General features: G+C 37.7%; 1 protein-coding gene across 5 annotated transcripts in view; it reads right to left on the bottom strand.

Moving 5' to 3' along the window:
* GOLGA3 (golgin A3) overlaps positions 1–19,334 on the bottom strand; it is a 35,443-nt gene that overhangs the window by 8,159 nt on the left and 7,950 nt on the right. For all 5 annotated transcript variants that reach the window (XM_006268992.4, XM_014598524.3, XM_059713448.1 and 2 more), the window contains 17 exons: positions 18,517–19,211; positions 16,621–16,732; positions 15,768–16,074; positions 14,747–14,949; positions 14,222–14,359; positions 13,116–13,277; positions 11,766–12,134; positions 9,831–9,908; positions 8,470–8,733; positions 8,004–8,098; positions 5,906–6,122; positions 4,685–4,828; positions 3,929–4,126; positions 2,847–2,963; positions 2,311–2,450; positions 542–674; positions 185–307 (listed from right to left, as the gene is read on the bottom strand). In XM_006268992.4, coding sequence (XP_006269054.3) covers positions 185–307; positions 542–674; positions 2,311–2,450; positions 2,847–2,963; positions 3,929–4,126; positions 4,685–4,828; positions 5,906–6,122; positions 8,004–8,098; positions 8,470–8,733; positions 9,831–9,908; positions 11,766–12,134; positions 13,116–13,277; positions 14,222–14,359; positions 14,747–14,949; positions 15,768–16,074; positions 16,621–16,732; positions 18,517–19,211 — 3,495 coding nt within the window. The remainder of the gene's footprint in view (positions 1–184; positions 308–541; positions 675–2,310; positions 2,451–2,846; positions 2,964–3,928; positions 4,127–4,684; positions 4,829–5,905; positions 6,123–8,003; positions 8,099–8,469; positions 8,734–9,830; positions 9,909–11,765; positions 12,135–13,115; positions 13,278–14,221; positions 14,360–14,746; positions 14,950–15,767; positions 16,075–16,620; positions 16,733–18,516; positions 19,212–19,334) is intronic.

Below are 19,334 nucleotides of genomic sequence, written 5' to 3'. Positions count from 1 at the left end.
TCAATAACACACAAAACCTCTTAGTTTTAAATCATCTAGTTTTATGCTTGACATTGATATAGTACTTTCTTTTTAAACCTTACAAGGTCCCTTTTTAATATCCTCTTAAGAATCTCCTCCACCATTAATTTACTCTTCACTGAAAGCCCTTGTCCCTCAGAATCATGCAGGTCAGCTCAATTACCTGCAGTACCAGCTGCATTCCTTCTAACTCCTTTTGACTGCGCTGTTCAGTCATGTCCGACTGTTGCTTTAGTGTTTGAATTTCTCTTTCCTTCTGTTCTACCTCCCACTTGAGGTCTTCAACCTACAGAAAAAAAAAGTTTTGGGATACACCTAAAATTAACTACAAGACCAATCAATCAGAAAATTAAAGCTATTTTGTTACCTATGTTGCAAACATTTTCTACTTTTTAGCAAATCTGTTAACACAAATGCAAATACTGTTGGAGGATTTAATTAAGCCTTTTGAGGATTATGCACCTAAATAAGATACATTGAGTATGGGTGAAAGAAGTCAGAGTTAACTACAAAGTTTTACCTCTTGGTTTACTACAGGTTGTTTATTAAGTTGTTCATCCAGCTGTTTCTGCAGAAGCTGAAGCTGAGACTGGGCTGCTGCCAATTCTTGCTGAAACTGTGACACTTCTTGGGAATGTTTCTCATCCTCAGCCCTAGGTCAGAAATGGCAAAAACAAGAATACAGACAAGAACCATTTAGGCATCTCTCTTTACAACAGAACACATAGTTAATAAAATAAGATATTTAGAAGCAAGTGGTACAAGTTATCAACCTGAAGAACCAACTAAGAAAATCAGCAATACGGTCTGGCAAGTTGCATCTTTGGCAGTCTTTGCCTGCATGTTCATGTCATTATTTTAGCCACAAACAGCATTTCGCTAAAAGAGACAAAGCAATATTGAGCCAAGTACTTATTAACAAATGTATCAAGCCCAGTTAATGTACATACATTACATGTATGTACATACATACTAACAAATGTAGTAGCCCAGTTAAAGAGGAGAAACAAAACCAAAAGTCAATAGGCTATTTTAAGAGAAGAAAGTTTACATTTTGATCTATTCAGACATCCATATTGTTGTTACTTGCAGTACTGAAGTTCTGAGACAAGTCTACCCACAACACTTTACAGGCATGTATAGGCACAGGAAGTTTATAGACACAGAAAGTCCCAAATAAACATCTTGTGATAGATCCAATGCAGAAGGTCCCTGGCTCTGATCTCCCATGACATTCGTGGGCAACTCTAAACCATATATATCCTCACAAACCATGGGAGACGCAGATACCTGATGCACAAATGGAAAAAAATTCAAAACTCCAGCATGCAACTGTGGTCACCCAGAACAGACCATGAAACATACAATGACTCAATGCCTGATCCACAAATATGAAGGAGGTATCACAGAGATACGCTCTGCTGCTCCTGACAACTGTCTGGCTCAACCACCTAAATGTAAAATTATAATTACTGTTCTGTATCTACATCAGACATATGGAAGAAGAATAGGCATTTAAGTATTTTGATTAGGGCTGATTTTTCTTTCTACAGCAACTATAATGTAGTGCTCCAATCAGTGTAACTTATTTCACACTTCTATAGAAACATGCTGTAACTGATATCATTGTATTCATACTAAGGTAGATGGGTTGTCCCTGGGTTTAACTAAAGCACTATCATGTCTTCATTTAGAAAACTTTAAGAAATTGATCTGCCATCCAATTTTGAAAAATGTACTCTGAAGAGCTCAGAATCTAGCCAACTGCTTCATTGCAGCTTTCTGCTTCAAGCTCCTAAGCCCTTGCATTCTGAGGCTGAATGACCAGTATGTTCAGCAGCAAGTGACCAGTTCACATTCCCATATAGTACAACAATACTGTCTATTTCAGAAAACCTGACAGTTAACTGATGCTTCACATGCTTGGAAATTCATTCTGCATGTAGATCGCACTTCTGATGGACATGAAAAAAAGAAGAGCAACACACATGCATGTGACACTGAAACCCATCTAGCCTATCAAATGGGGGGGGGGGGGGGTGTCAAAATCATAAGCAGTACAGGTGATAAGATGCAACTCAGACACAGTAGAAGAAGAGTTTCTCTCTGCAACTTGGATGCACATGTACCCAGCGAAGGACTCAGCCAGGACTAATTCACTAAAACCGTTCCAGAGAGTCAAAACCAAAAATTCAACTATACAAGTAGTTTTCAGATGTTTTGTTCAGTCAGTCACCATTTTATTTACTGTGTCCTGACAAACTTAAATATACCTTACAATGTACTTACTGCAGTTTGTCTGCTTCAGCCTGAAGGGCTTGGACAAGCAGTTCTTTGGCTTGTAGCTCTTTCTTAATTTCATTCAGTTCAAGGATAGCCGCTCTGTAGTGACGGCGGTTATGTGCTGCATCTGCTTTGGCTGCTGCAACCTATGAAAACAAACAGGTAGTTTTTCCTCATCCAGCATTTCAGGAGAAAAGGAAGGATTTTATCATTAGATTCATTAATGTAACAAAACAACCAAGTTTACCTTGGGTCTTTTGAGGTGCCTTTGGATAGAGAATACTTTTACCCAGAGAAAAGGTACGTATCTAATTCTGATGAAAATGTTTCAAGGGAGCCCCCTGCTAACATTTTGGTAGCTCATAACTGTGCTTAATATAGGGCATGTTAGAAGTCGAGACGCATCCAGGGACCTGACACGCTACTGGCCGCCCCAAAAAGATGGCTGCAGGTAGCAGCTGACTGTATGCCTGACTTTTACTTGTACTGCTTTCCAATATTTTGTATTCAAATCATCTACTATTAATGAAGGAGAAGCTTACCTGTTCTTTGAGGTCATTAACTTTTGACTTCTCTTTCTCTAAGGCAGTCTGTAAGGCTTGAATAAGTTGTCTCATTTGCTGATCCTCCTCCTCTTTACGCTTCAGGACTTCTTGAACCTATAGTAATCACAAAACCAGGATTTAGCAGTGACAGAATGCTTCCCTCCATATTTCTCAGCCTGGCCTTGACAGACTAACAATGCATTTAAGGGAATTCCCATCACATCTTCCTCAGATGGAAGCATAATTGCCATGACAGACTCCTGAAGTGGGGGAAATGAACCACATAAAGACTCTTAGAACCACAAATGGAAACAGGTGACGAAGGCACCAGAACCCCCACGCTCCAAAAACGTATCAGCTAATTGGGAATTAGAAATGCTGGGAATTCATAATACGGTTCAGAAAGGTCCAGCTTTTCCGTAAGTAACAGTATTCAAAAGCTAGGCAAGTTAAACAGTATGAAATGTACTGTTTGTTGGTCTTTCCTGTTCTGTTGTGTATGTTACAGATCCCACAGCACATTTGAAAGAGAGCACCTGAGGGTCCTTGGCACATCTTCACTTCCCATCATTATAGTCACTCTCCCTGCATACTGCCATCTTGTCCCAGAGGTGGTTACATTTTAACAGGCGTGTATGTAGGTTGTTAAACTTTTTTTTTTTTTTTTTTTTTTTTTTTTTTTTTTTTTTTTTTTACGGTGGAGGGGGAAGGGCAGGGAGAGGCTATATTCTGGTAAATGATGTAAGACTAAGTAAAAGGACTGACACTGATATCAGCAGATCTTTGTACGGCATTTATATGTCAGTGATAACAGTTCAATTTGCCACCTTTGTTTTTGCAGATTTCCATTGCTGTTTTCACTGAAAACATTTAGTTTAGCCCAGTCTAAAAATCATATTTTGATCAGTCATTTGGAACTGTATTATTCTTTCATCCTAATCCACACCGAAACCTGAATCTGGTGAAAATACACCGAATTTTCTTTAAACATCTGGCTTTTCATGTAAATCTATGGACATAGCTAAGTTCTGAAAACAGAAACATTCTCTCCCCTAAAAAGTTACATATGCTCCAACTACCTGGAGATTCAGCTGTACCAGATCTGCCTCTCTTTTTGCTAATGCTGTTTCTAGGATGCTGTTGTGCTGCCTCAAAGCAGCATTGGACTGACCAAGCCCTGTGAGCTTTCCTCGCTCATGTTCCAGCTCAAGGGCCAGCTTCTTGTTTATTTCTTCAAGCCGTTTTATCTTTCTCCTGAAGCCTCTAGATTCCTGAAGCTAAAGGAAAAAAATAGAATGTCACCTCATCGTTGCTTTATGTATGGTAGGAAAAAGTCTCCAATTTAATAACAGATACTTTTAAAAGTCATTTCAAGTGTATCTGTAGTTTTTGTTTCTAACACAAATTAAGTCAGCTAGAAGACTGTGCAAGTGCTTTCAACAGGAAAAGGAAAGAAGAAATGAGATACTAATAGCAGAGGCCATTACTAAACATTTCTCATGCCATATTAACTTCTGATTCCAGAAGTCAATGAACACTCATGACTCCTATTCACTTCAATAGGTAATTAACTGGATTCTTCAATAGTTAACATTTCTTGACCAGATTTTACCAGTCTCTAATGTAGACCCTTCATTCATTTCATTTCCTTTGTTTCCCAGGGGTCAAAGGAAGGCATAAAGATTGGGTACCTTGCAGCAAGGTTACCAACTGTGGCTGAACCTTCCCCATGCCAGTTTTTAACATACTTCACTGTTTGAATAAATTTACAGTTCCAAATCATCATCTCCTCCCGCCTCCTTCCCTAGGGCTGCTGGTAGAGCTTTAACAATTACCTCATCCTCAAGTTCTAATACTTTTTCTCTGTATTCCTCCAGTTCCTGGCTGGTAAGTGAAATAACTTCTTGCAGCTCTTTCTCCAGCATTGTCTTACTGCTGCTAACAGCTTGCAACTCTGTCTCCAGAGCTTGAATCCTTTCCTAAAAGTAAAACCATCAGAAATATGGTTATTCAATCATTCCAACTACTCCAAGAGACAACTACTTTTTTATCAAGTCTATTATGCTGGCTGATAGTAAAGTGCCTTCTGTTGCTTAATGGATAACAGTTTGGGGCTCAGAGGAAAAAAAAAAAAGGTTATTGCAATGAATAGATTTTTTATTTTTCTTAATGGAAAATATTTAACGATGAATTCATTCCCTTATTTATGCTATACCATAGTTAGAATGCAACTATAAAATTAGGTCTTTGCTCAGGGGCTTCAACTACATTATATCTGGTAATGACAGAAACAGTCACAGCTAAAATTTTGGCACAGCATCAAAAAATAGATTAGCTTTTGAAGGCTATGCAGAAATAGCTGGATTTAAGGAGGGATTTGAAGCAACATAAAGCAAGTGTTTGGCAAGGAAAAACTATTGTTAGATAATCAGTAAAAGAGTCTATTACATTTCAGAACAGTAAGAAAATATTGCCTAAGCAAGTAACTACTGCTTAAATGATGACACAGATTCATGGCTAACGCAGACATTTCTTCTGAAGTTTGTGACCAATAGGCAGTCTTATTTTACTCAGATAAACCCAAACCATTCTCAGCTTTGGTTAAGGCAATTTTTCCCTGGCTGAGCCATGGACACATGGTATACAGATCTGGAAACTGGTAATACAATATTTAAGTAATAATTTATAGCTTCTGCAATAAAGAAAGGCAAAAGATTAAGTGAATTATTCTTAAGCTGAAATGTATTGCAACTGTTCTACTGCCGGAGATTTGAAACCCATGCTTCTAGTTTATTTTAGACTGAAAGGAACTATAATTACAGTAGTATTGACTTTAGAAGTCATCACAGGAGGTTTGACAACAATTCATGTTATTAATTTATATATGAAACATAACAAAGCTTACAAGATTTTCAGTAGAATATAAAATCTTGTAAAATGCAATCATGCCCCAAAACTGTTTGTATTACAAGTTTTCGTTTCCTAACAAATAAACCATAGTTTAAGCCTTATCTTTAAGGATTTAGCAATAATTGGTGATAGTCCATTCTGCCAACCTGGGAAACTTGGTTATTTCCTCCATCAATAATCTGTGCTTTTAGCTTGCTCAACTCTGCTTCGGCAGATTCCTTTGCTGTGAGGGTTTCCTGCAGCCGGCGGCTAAGAATGCCAACTGCATTCTCATAAGCTTTGTGTTTTGCTTTCATCTCTTTCTGTGCACTAGTCAGATCAGAACCTAGGCGCTTCATTTTCTGTTTCTGTTCAGTAATGGCCCTAGAATGAGAAAACAAAAAAAAATGAAAGGTTCTAATTGAAAAAACTTCCTGAAAAACTATATTGAAAAATTAACTTTCCAGATGAATATGCCTTAATGAAAAGACCTAGTAAGTGTCTGCAACAAACAAATTATATCCAAATAGTTACAGAGGATCAATAAAAAATCATCTAAGAAAAATTAAAGTTTCTCTCAACAGATAAACCATAAATTTCTAATGTTATGGGGCACTGTTAATTGGTTAATTACACATAACTAGCATTTTTCAATTACAGAAAGCTATTTTCTGCTGACAGGAAAACCTTTTTGAGGTTACACTTGTGCATCAGAAATGTCCAAAATCACTAAAGAGACTTGGGAGGCAGGAGACACACCCCCTTCTACTCCTGAGTCCATCTTCTAGCAAAATTATTTTTCCATGTGGACCTGGGTCATGTTGTCTGGACCTGAAATGAATTTCTACTGTGGCAAGTCCTCTTGAGCTGCTATCTCCTCCCTCAAGAGTCTCCTTCCACTCACATTCCCTACCCCAGCTAAAGCCACAATCCAAACATGGTAACACTTTAATACACGTGGATTCTTAAAATGTTACAGAAAAAATATAGTTAATGTGTCAGCATCTGGCTGCAACCATTGAGATGTACATGAATTGCAAAATGTCACTTGTGGTCAGCACTTACTTGCCACTAGTATACTTTCAGGTGCCTCTTGCCTTATGCCACACTTTAAAGTATCATAGTAATAAGTACCCCTGGTTGCTTTATCACTTACGGCTTTCTGAAGTTATAAACTGTTTTTTACATTAGGTAAAAGCAAGCAGTGTTGGATCAATGCTAGCTTTAGTGCAGGCTAAAGGTATACTTTATCTATTAGAAAAGGGCTGATTATTTCTCTTGCCAATTACATTGCTGGGTTATACAGAACCATACTAACATTTATCCTTTAATAATACCAAGACCAATCCAGAGACTAAATGTAAACATTGAATATGTCCCTCTCCATCCCTCAACACCCTTCCTAGTATACTTGACAAAAGTCATTGTAATATCAAATGGTCATAGTTGGACTTGGAAAAACTAACAGAGACAAAGAAAATATTATATTACTCTCTCCTCAGGCAAGTGAAGGAATAACACATTTTAGAGTTAAAAACCTATTCTCAAAATTTAAGTTTGGCTAGCTTTTTTAGAGTTGGAGCTGTAATCTGTTGCAGCTGAAAAAAATCAAGGAACATAAACCATAATTAATCCCAGGAAATATGAACAGAATGTTAACATACTGTATATATTACACAGCATATGTTACATTGCAAAGTGTATTATAGACAGAATACTGGCAATCATCCTAAGAGTTAAATGCTAAGATTAATTCTACTGCATTTTAGCTAAAAATGGAAAATAAATACTTTCACAGTATTGCACAAAACTAATTTCAACAAAGAAAAACAGGCAGTTAAAAGATTGTCATCTCAATGTAACTACTTATACTATAGATACTTAATAAAAAGTAACTCCTGAACACAAAAAAAAAAATAAAAAAAGGCACAGATAGATAAATAAATTATATATTTCCCAAAGTTGGTACCTATGAAATAATCACACTCTCTATATTAAAGAGAGTCTTAGGTCAGTTACTGTTTTAAGGCTAGAGGGGGTCAAAGAAGTCTGAGCCTGGAACTCAGAAGTTCCAACCCACTAACTTCCATATTTTGGGCATGTTAACTTCTGTGCCTAAGTCTGTTTACTTCCAAAATGGGAATTCAATATTCAACTCCCCAGTAGGGTGGGGAAAAGACCCATTTGTAATTTTTGTACAGTTTGCTAATGCACACTTGGAATGATGAGTGCTATTACTTTGGCTGTACTAAAGAACCAACTTACTTTTTAGCTTCTTCTTGCATTTGTTCCACCTGCAGTTTTAATAAGTCATTTGCCTCAGCAAGAGATGTCATTTGTTGCCTGTCAAACTGCAAAGACTTGAGGAAAAGATAAAGAATAAGCAAGAAAAAGAACAAAAAAGGAGAATGTGTTAAGCACAAAACTTTCATATTCTAGTTTGCTATATAAAAAATTGTCTCAGAAAACAGTAGAGAAAACAGTAACATATATATGTGGCAGCCAATTTATGGTAAGCCCTGGTTTAACTTGAATATTTAAAAAGAAAAAAAAAGTCAGCAAAATAATAGTATACTGATTCTCAAAAATATTTCTCTCTTTACCTAAGAGAACTTAAACATGAGGAGAACTTGCACATTACCACAACTTGCATCTCATTTCAGCAATCAGTAAAACTAGTGACATATAATATGACATTCTTCAGAACTTTAACATTCAGCATCCTCCACACCTGTAGATGTGCCTCCATGTCATCCCGCTCTTTCTGTGCCAAATGAAGATGGTTTTCCAACTCCGCCATCTGCTGGTGAACCTGGGTCACTTCTTTCTGTAGCTTTGAATGCTCCACCTCAGTGGACTGCTTTTCAACCTGAAGTTTTAGTAACTCTTGTTTTAAGTCTTTCACTTCTGAGTCCAGCCTTTTCTTTGTAGCCTTCAGTTCACTAATCAGTTGGTCCTTTGAACTTGCATCTCTTCGATAAGCTTCCACCATTACCTACCACACAAAACGGAATTACAGAGATATTCCCCATGTCACAGTTGCTCAAAGAAGAGATGATTTATCAAAAATGCCAATATTTTACTTTTCAAACATCACAAGATGAGGAGCAATCAAGGACATTAAAACCAAAAGAGCTTCAAGGGAACAGAATCTTCCCTGCTGCAACTTTTGAAATGTCTAGCTTTAAGGAATTATATAAAGGGGATTCTCAACTCTTTGTGCCAAAGGATTTAAAAGCCAGCACTATATTCTACAACTTTTTTTTAACTGGTTCACAGGTATTTTACATAGAATTAGTAGGTGACTGCAAGATAAAAACCAGGCACTTGTAAAAATGGAACTATATATTAGGAAGCAACAGTTCAGAAAGATAATCTTTGGAATTATATTATCCATTTTCCAGATAAAAGAAAATGTATTTAACCTTACAAAATAATCAGGCAATTTTACCTGTCCTGGCACAAAATATACGTGTCCATATTTTGCAATTAGGACTGGTATTACCAAATCTACATTCTTGAAAAACGCTGCTTACAAGTTAAAACAACCTTTGCTGTTGGACTAATAAGGTAACTAAACAGCAAGCTAATGGTCCTGCTACAGGTGGGAAAGACACAACAGGACTTCAAGTTATCAGTCAGGATCAGAATCCATATACATTCAAAACAAAATCTAAAATAAACATTTATTTTAAATGACTATGCAAGTACAATTTTACAAGACCAATTTAAATACAGTACTCAAAAGTTTCTCTTTATTGCTGCAAAGCATGTCATCTAATGCAAAAGCACTTGAGAGATCTTTTGTTATGATCTTTTGTTTAAGGCAAAGCACTTACATTTACCTGGGACAAGAATTGACTTGTGTCTTATTTTATATTGATTCCCATATAAATTAAAAACTACACAAATTACATAAATCCTATAATGAAATGTGACAACATTCGATTTGACATAACGGCATGCAGTTTAAGCAGGTTAGTGGCTTCAGGCTTCTTTATGACAAACAGCACTGCTAGCATATGCCTTTGCTGTAACGCACATACTGTTTATTTTTAAACACAATTTCAAAAAAGTTACATGTACACTTACCTTCTGCTGCAGGAACTGTTCCTTTACCTTTTGGGTCTGCTTTTTCAAGCTGGCACTTTCTTGTTGCAGATTTTCCACCTGTTAAGAGGGAAAAAATGCACATGTGGTGTTTTAACTGCATTGTAAATTCTTTCAAAAAAAAGCCACTCCTTTTTTTTGTTATGCATATACAGTGCATAATCTGATGAGAACATGAATGTTCACTGGTTATTGTGATGCTACTACAAACCAAATAATCTGGTTTACTCCTTCTCTGAATCTGTTCACACATGACAAATCTCCAATGCTGCATAAACAGCCTGAAGAAAGGCACTTTGTGCCCCAAAGTTTGTTTAACATCTCTCCCAACTTTACAACTGTCCAATAAAATATATCATGCCAAAAAACCTTGCTTCTCTCATATTTCCTGGATCAACATGGCTACAACACTCCAACCCTTTTGAATATGCCATCACATATAGATGATACATCTGAATTATACCAATTCATATTTACATGCTCAAGATAAAATGGAGATGATTTGTAACCAAGAGAGAGTTATTTTGCATGTGTTAGCAGAGGTACTTTTGACTTCTGGCACCAACATTTCAGAGCTTGTTTCGTTATTGTTCAAAAAAAATATCCCATTGTTGGATACCAATCCCAGGCCATGGCCAGCCTCTCGTACAAACGTATATTCTCTGTCTTGCACTGAAGTGTGAATACTCTAGAGCAGCATAAGTGCCACAAGTGGCACAGGCAACCACTATGTGTAACAGTGGCAGATCGGAGATAAAGCAGAGAGCACAGTGGCAGACTGGGCAGGGAGGACAGGGCTGGGACCAGGAAGGAGAGCAGTGTATCAGACAGAGGAAAGGGATCATGGAAGGTGTGAGATTATTTAGCGTAGCCCACCCAAAAAAAAGGTTAGCCTCACTCCTCTAGACCAGGGGTCAGCAACCTAAAGCCTGTGGGTCAGATCTGGCCCTCAAAAAGGTCAAATAAAGTGAGAAGGAAAAAAATTTGGTGGAATGGAGCTGCACTGTTAGGCCCACCCACTCTAAGACACTCCCCTGTTGCAGAGCCTACTGCTCTGTCATTTCTGTTTCTCTCCCTGTTGAGGGTCTGGGTCTTGGTATCTGCAGTGGAGAAAGAGAGATGGGGGAGAGTCAAGCTCCAGCCTGGTTCTGCTAAAGGTCACTGATCCCAGCTCTAGACAAGTTATGGAACAAACCTGATTATGCAACTAGAGTTTGGAACAGTCAAAGATTCATTGTGCACTAGAGAATGCATGATAGCAGCATCTGTAAACAGCAGCTCTAATCTGGTAAAGTAGTACAGTGACCAAGCAAAGAATTCTGAGACTCAATCTGTGAGCATACAGAACTGTATAAACATGAGACCCAATATAGTATTTCAAACAAAGTAGTACTAAGGCATTCCAAAAGGAGCAACCAAATGTTAGCTACATGCATGAGGAAGTCCTTTAGTACACAGTACAATATGAATAGAATACATTAAACATCATTTAAAAGGAACCTTATAATTCATATAAAATGTTCAATTTTGAAAAATTGGTTTCAGAAATTATCATGATCCTTTATAAAGAAGCAATGTAGTCTATTAAATCCTGGCACAAAAATATAACTGTTCCTCTCAAACTCCATGAATTAAGAATTAGACAGACATAAAATATCTGTACTGTTAACTAATATAAAATATACTATATACTGTAAAAATTCTACTTCAGTAACAGAAAAATAAATTAAGGTTACTCAACTTACATGAAGCAGTTATAAAAACTGATGGATATACCCCAATATCTAAATGAAGGTTTATGGGTATATGACAAATGCTTTCTATGGAGGTATGCTCTAGCCATTCAGCTGCTCCACAAGCCTGTATCAATATATTTTATCTGTTATTTGTAAAAGAATAATACTAGAAATCAATTACCTGGCTAGATTTTACAGCTATTTCTTGCCTCAGTTGTTCCAATATCTCTGATGTTGCCTCTGTACCTTCTCCCAGGCGTTTTGCCCCTTCATCAAGTTCTTCTCTGCTTGCTTTCGCTGTTTGCAGAGCTACTTCAAGGACAATCTTCTCTTTCTGCAAATATTGGATCATGTCATCCTTGGAAGAAGTGTCACTTTGAAACTCTTCTAGCCTGGCCTCCAGCTCATCATATCGTGTTTGCAGGTCACTCAAGGACTGGTCTTTGGTGTGCAATCTCTCTTGAGTTAGGGTAAGTTGCTTCATGAGCTCAAGATGCTCCTGCTGTAAAGATTCAAGCTGCAGATCTCGTTGATGCAAAGTCAGTTTCACCTTAAGAGAGAAATATTTGAAAAATAAAAGATCTGAATTAATTTTAAATTGTGAAATTCACTTTATAAAAGCATTAACTTTTTAAAACAAAACAGGAAATCATCATGTAGCTGAAGGTCATCCTAAATTTCCTAAGCTGCTGCCTTTTTTGGTTTTTTTTTTAAACACAGATTTAATTTACTCGCTCTGTTTATCATTGCTGGAGTCATTCCATGCAAAAGCTACAGTACTACAGAGCCAAACTGACCAGGCTGGCAATCCTAGAAGTCTAAACAAAACTTTTTGTTTAAATTTAAAAAAGGTGAAAAAGTGTCTGGCATAGATATAAACTGCACAAAGTGCCAGTACTCCTAGCCATTTTTCCAGAACATAAATCAGCTACCACAGGCTCAGTCTAGTTCCATCCTGAATACCACCTCCCAGGAATACAACATTAAATCCTTTCACAAACACTAGTATAAAGTGAAACTCTAGTCAGAAAAATGACTATGTAGAAAGGTAAATTTCAGCCGATCTGGACTTCTTCTGTATATCCAGATACTGTCTGCACAGTTCACTACCAATCTACATTTTGCTACTTTGTAGCTCTTTCAGAATTCCATCACTAAGAAGAGGCTCAATCAAATTCCAGTTTTGTGAACTGGAGTAATGTCATAGTTAAGGATGCACAAGACTTGGGGGGGGGAAAAAAAAAAAAAAAAAAAAAGGCTTTTGTTCCCAGTTGGCATTTGCAAGCCTGATTGTTATGTGTTACTGAGCAAACCTGATCTGGAAATTACTGAGAAACACAAAGGCAGACAAGGTTCCTTGTCCACCTATGTCCTTAGACCAACACGGCTACAACCTACACCCCTGAGAAACACAAATGCGTTTATGCCTCCATATAATTTAGATGCAGTAAATGCAAAATTCATTTATGCTGTTTTCAAGTTAAATATCTACCTTGTAACCTTTAGGAAGCTAACTAATAATTGAATCTACCTGATCAAGTTCTAGCTCCAGTGCTGTTGCAGAATCAGCCATTTTCTGAAGTTGCTCTTTCTCATCCTCAAATTCCTCCAGTTTTCTCTGCAGGTCTTCTTCCACCATGGTCTTTGCTTCCTGAATCTGTATGAATGCAGCTTCTTGATCTACCATGTCGGCCTGCACAGCAAAAAACAAGGAGCTGTTATGATACAAGAATGTAGTACAAATATCAAATGTAATGGATTTAATATGTTAGAGAAGATTTTTGTGAAGAGAGAAAGCACACATCATTCAGTTGTTGGCATTCAAGATACCCAGTCAGAGATTTACCAAATTTAGGACATACCTTTGGAAGGGTTAGTGTACTTCCCTCAAACACTGAATTCCTAAGTAACGTTCTTATTTTACTGACAGTCAATAAAAAATATGTATAGCATAGGAAAGAATTGAAACAATATGTTTGCAGACCCAAAGTAAACTTTTCACAAGCATTTACAATAAGAACTGGTTGGAAATTTTCCAGTGAAACAACACATCCTCAGAAAAAGCTGGTTTGTTAAATATTTTATTCAAAACATCTCTGGTTCACCTGTCTTTTGCTCACTCCAAGGCAGTGTCTCAAAAGAACATTGCCTGGATTCTTGGCAAACTGCCTCCAGCTGAAAACCCACTGCTTCCAGGTCTGTCCAGCAGTCACATATCCTAGAAGCTCCAGGCCCCTGGCTCTGCTGGGTTGGACCTGTAGCAGAAATCTGTGCCAGAGAGGTGAGGATCTCTGCCAGAGAACTGTGAACCTGAAAGTCTTGGGAGATGCAACATTACATTTAAGCCTTTTAAAGGTGCTTCCTTCTGGTAGGTAAAGTTTCTAGCCTAACCAGGTTTCCCTTACAAGTAGTTTGAATGTTTTGGGAAGTAACACTTGCTTTCTGGGGAACCATATATAAAACAATATATCATCATGTAAACAATGTTAGATATACAGCACTTCAATGAGAACATGATGATGTCACTTTTACCTATAAAAATACCTTCTTACCTTACCTGGAATCGGAAAATAATATGATCACCAAATTCAAATATAAAACCTAAACACAATACAATTCACAGAGGTACAACTTTACCTCAATATTTTGCAGTTGTGCTGCAATCCGTTCTTTTTCTTTAATGGATCTGTGCTGGGTTTCTGTTAGCTGATGAGACAACGTCACGTTCTCCAGTTTGAGGTGCTCCAACATGCCTGCTTGGGTCATTTGCCCAGCCTGCAAAAAGGAAGAGTCAGATTAAATACAAATACTCAAATATGGATGACAGCAAAGAAGCTGTACGGCAGATAACTCAAAAATCTCTCAATGCTTTAATCTATTACCTTACATGGGTCCATAGATCTACATCTATTAGCGTGCTCAATGAGCTTGTCAGGAGGTCTGTTGGTTCAATTTATGCCAGAGCACTAGACAAGAATTAACGTCTTGTGATGCAAGATACAAAAAAGAAAAAACCTGATATGTACCTCATATAAATTAGACTGGTTTCCGTCTTAAAAGTTTATGAACAATTTACGCTGCTAGATAAAAGGTAACATAAGAAGAAAGCAGCAAGGGTGTAGAAAGTGGTTCTGAGGTGCCTGTGATAATGCAAGTAGATACCTGTATGTTGGCCATCTCACTTTGTAGTCTAACACGAGCCTCCTGTGCCAATGCCAACTGATGATGATACCACTGCCGTACATTTTGCAGCGATGTGATCTCTCTTTCAGATGTTTTCAGCTTATTAGTCAGCGTGGCCCGTTCTAACTGTACCTGCTGAAGCTGGTTCTGTAAGGAGGCCAACTGTTGTCGCAAATCATGAACTATGAAAGGGAAAAATAAAGACTTCAAAACTATGCTAGTTCCAAATGTTCCATTTCAGATATTTCTAAGAGCAGTAGTGAGCCTTGGTGACATTTGTTCATGGTCAGCCTATTTTAGTGGAAGCAGGTCTAGAGAAAGAAACAAACAAACAAAACCCAGTTTACTCCCCGAAAGGCCAGATGAAATCCCAGTGTTTACAGAGTTAATATTAGCAGAATACAGTTGTAAAAAAAATAAATAAAAAAAAAAATCCCTTCTTTGCATACTCAACTTCTTTTAGAAGTAAAAGAAGTTACTTACTTACTCTGGTTTTGTCTAATTTAAGACAAAAGTAACACACTACGCAGCAAAAACCTGTAATACAGTGCGTCATGACAGTAGGTTAACATTTTTCTTGGTTTTAATGCAGTCACATCAATCATACACACTGTTGTGGTTCAGTTGTCGAATCTTTGTCTGCCATGCGGGAGACCCAGGTTCGATTCCCAGACATGCATACAATTACAGCCCTCAAGACACCAAAAGTCCGGACTCGGTCTGGCCTTTGGATTCTGTCTCAATGATCTAAAAAGGTGGGGTATAAGGTCAGAGCCTCCACTCCTCCATAATCCTGTCTAGGCATATGCGTTGAAGGTCCTGGTGACCTCTCACCCACACACACACTATGATCCAGAAGGATCAACAGTTGCCTACTACCACCATCATCACATCAGTAACTGACAGCACCCATGAGACTTAAGGTTAATTAAAATTTCTTGCAGAATGGAAAGAGGGGGAGAATAGCAAGTGTCTGAGACTGAGATTTATATCAACTCACCTGTGCTATCCTTACTGAGAACTTTTTTTTGCATATCTTCAACTTTTAACATGAGTCTTTGGTACTGTTCCTCTGCCACCTGAAGGTCATTATTCGAGGAAGCCAAGTTGGCATTCTTGGCTTCCAAAGCATTCTGCAAGTCAGTCATAGCTCGTTCCAGATCCCAGCAGGATTGCTTTAATGTGGCCACTTCCGAGCTCAGGAACTCCTGCTTCTGTTGGCTACTCTGGCTGTGCTCCATCTGTGCTTGAAACTTCATGTTCAAAGCTGCAAGCTGCGCTTGTAGTTCAGTCTTCTCTTTGAGTGCCTAAAAAGTTCAAGAAAATAATTTTTAAAAAATTAAGGGAGACTGACAAAGCACACTAACAAGAGAGGCAAAGAAATCAAAAGCAACTAAAACAATATTTTGCTAAGCAAGTAATATATACTTGTAGGATCAGAAAGAAAAAAGTTGCACTCCATTTATTGTTTCCAATATGGCAAAAGAACGTAGGTAGAAGTGCATAAAAATAGTCCCTTTACAAAGCACAGTTATACCCAGGTATTTGGTATATAAGACAGCTTTTGTAGAACAGAAGACTGTCCTCCTGTTAAGATTTGTTTTGTTTGCAAAAAAACATTTCTTTGCACCCTCTCCCTCTCAGATTTTCCTTTAGTGGATCCCCTTTTCCACATATTTTACTAACCTAAATTTAAAGAGTTTATTTTAAAATTCATTTTTTTTTAAATATATGCTGTATAACACGATGAAAAAAAAAAAATCACACATCTTAGTGTGGCAAATTCTTAAAAATTTCGAATCAGTGTGTGGCTCTAGTTTTATTAAACAGTGAAATTCAGATTTATCTTATACCTGATTTGCTTCTAATGACAGTGCTACTAGCTGTCCTTCTAGTCTCATCTTCTCTTTTAGGACCTGCAACACTTCATCATGAGTTCCTGCGATAGAGCTTTCCAGAGAGACACTGGAGACAGAGACACCATACATGCTTATAAGGTCAGGATTTAATAAATCAACCAGTTAAAAAGAAAGAAGGCTGAAATGCCTAGAGAACAGTTACAAAGAAAAGCTGTTCAGCACAGATATCTCCTTATTCTCATTCCCCTATACAGCTGATTAAGTGTACGGTCACATGAACACATTACTGTAAGATAAGCAAGGGTGTTAACTAAGTTGAAGTGCTTTCTCTCCCCACATGAAGTGAAAGTGGACGTAAGCTTTTTTGTAAACTCTCATATTCAACATGTGGCAAAAACATACACATAAGCAGTCACTGCACAGTAGCTAACATACTATACATTCACAACCAGCTTACCTCATAGAACAAAGGGATAATAACTTCTGCTCTACCTTGCTACCAAAGTGATTGTGTAGATTGCGATTTTCTATTGATCTTGCGTCCAAAATTTTGAAAAGTTACTTCCTTCTCCCACGTAGGAAAAAGAAGACATGTAGCTGTATTTTCAAAAAAAATTGTTCAAACTCTACAACAAATCTTAGACAAGCAGGAAAACAAACTGTAGTCCTGTCAGTCTGACCAGTTATACCTTTGTTAGTTCAACTTTGATCTCTTGTCAGAGAAAAGTATTCAGCCATGCTTAGGTTATCACAGACACATACACTTGCAAAGATCCAAAAGCAAATCCCAGCTAAGGGGCTGAAGAATATAATAAAATTTGAGCAAGGACCCTGGCATCTCACAAGTACATAGTGCTGAAAAGATACATAACAAAACCAAGAGAAACTATTACTCTTTCTGCAGTCAATAATATCTACAATTCCTCTTTTCAGGTCAGGGTATAGACCATGGCTTGAGAATTTGTTCTCACACCCACAATAAAAAGCCCAATCTTAAAGTATTCTCATGGCATCATGCACAGCTCATCTTTACTTCCACATTCTTGAAAGAAGTAAAGGAGGGGAGGGGAGATCTGAGATTTAAGTGTCAAAATTCATTGTGGTGGGTTAGCTGAAAACGTCTGACTGTACTTCAGCTGCATTTTGAAGTTATGCCAGGGTGACCTAAGTATACCCAGAATCATGCCTTGCCAGACCATCTACACATTTATAAGGAAATTTTAAAAACTCAGCTATGGAGCTGTGACAAGAAACTGAAAATATCTAAAATGGTATAATCCAGATAAATGTGTTACCCATGTCATTAAAACTTTATATGTTAAAACTGCCATTATTTGTTGTTTAGTGTGAAGTGGATTGGGGAATACCCTACAAATCTATGCAAAGATCTATTAAACCTGTGGTTTAAATCATTCAATCACAGCCGGTTCCTATTTATCAGTGGTTCTCAACCTTTTTAAACTCAAGGTATCCCCTCCTTAGGCACAATGCAGCCCTTTGAAAATGCCTGCTCTTGATTTTCACTCTTTTAAAACAGAATAATACTAAGGCCATTCTTCTGAAAGACTACAAAGTGGTCGGGAAGTTTTTAATGCTATAGATTCCTACCTTCCAATCTTGGGTTTTCCCTACGATTCATGTTTGTGCGCCTATGTCACCCTGGCTGACAATCTTTGAGCTATATTTTGATCTTTAGATATATTAAACATGTACTCTGTGAACTGACCGTATAGTTTTATTTAAGGATCCATTAGTCATCACACATTTTATCATAATGAACAGAAATCAGAGCTATACTCAATGTACCTGTTGAAAATTAAAGCTTCAGATGGATATGCCAAAAAACGCCTAGGATGGTAATGGCAATATAATGCAACGCAACATATTTACCTGCTGGAAATACTATCTCTCCGACTCTGTACTTCCCCATTAACTTCCTGCTCCTGGGCATGATGCTCTGCAGCTGCAGCCTGTAAGACCTCCCTGATGGAAGGAAATTGGCCCACTGCATCAGAAGGAATCTTCTGGCCATTTATCATGTATGAAGTATCTTGTTTGCCTTCTGCATTCTGTAAAATACTGTACAGCCCCTTTCCTGACACACTGCTGTAGGTAGAGCTGTCACTTTCATTTCCATCCAGCCTCATTCCAACTTCACTTCCATCAATCTCAGAAACACTGTCCCCTGCCAATGAGGAATTCTCCAGTCGATCATCTGCGTCAGAGGGCAGACTGATCTCAGACACAACTGATGTCAAACTACTTCTGTTCTGCTTCAGAGACCCACCAAATGAATCTGGAGTCAAAAAATTCCGATTAGTATTTGCAGGGTCTGGCTCTTCTGTTCTGTAATCAGCCAAAGACCGGATTTTACTTGATTTGGAAGATTTAGAGTTTTTTCTCTCTTTTGAATTTGCTGGAAGTCCCAGGCTTCCCAGTTTCGGCCCGCGGGGGACACTGGTCCGCAAAAAGGAGTACTCTTTCGTCATAGCTACAGTGCTGGCTCTTGGCAAGATTTCTGGATTTAACATCAGCTCAGGATCTAGTGTACTTGAGGGCCGATTTTTGGGTATACACTGTTTAGACTAAAAAAAAACAAAACCAAAAAATAAATTCCATAATGTAACAGTGCAACTAACATCAGTGATTTTTTTCTGCTATTGCATTTAAATGTAAAGCTTCAACATTTCTTACAGATCTAATACTTG

Source organism: Alligator mississippiensis, chromosome 10, assembly GCF_030867095.1.
Source record: "Alligator mississippiensis isolate rAllMis1 chromosome 10, rAllMis1, whole genome shotgun sequence".
In the NCBI taxonomy this organism is placed as follows: Eukaryota; Metazoa; Chordata; order Crocodylia; family Alligatoridae; genus Alligator; species Alligator mississippiensis.
Note: the sequence above shows the minus strand (reverse complement) of the source record. Positions and strands in the feature narration are given on the sequence as shown.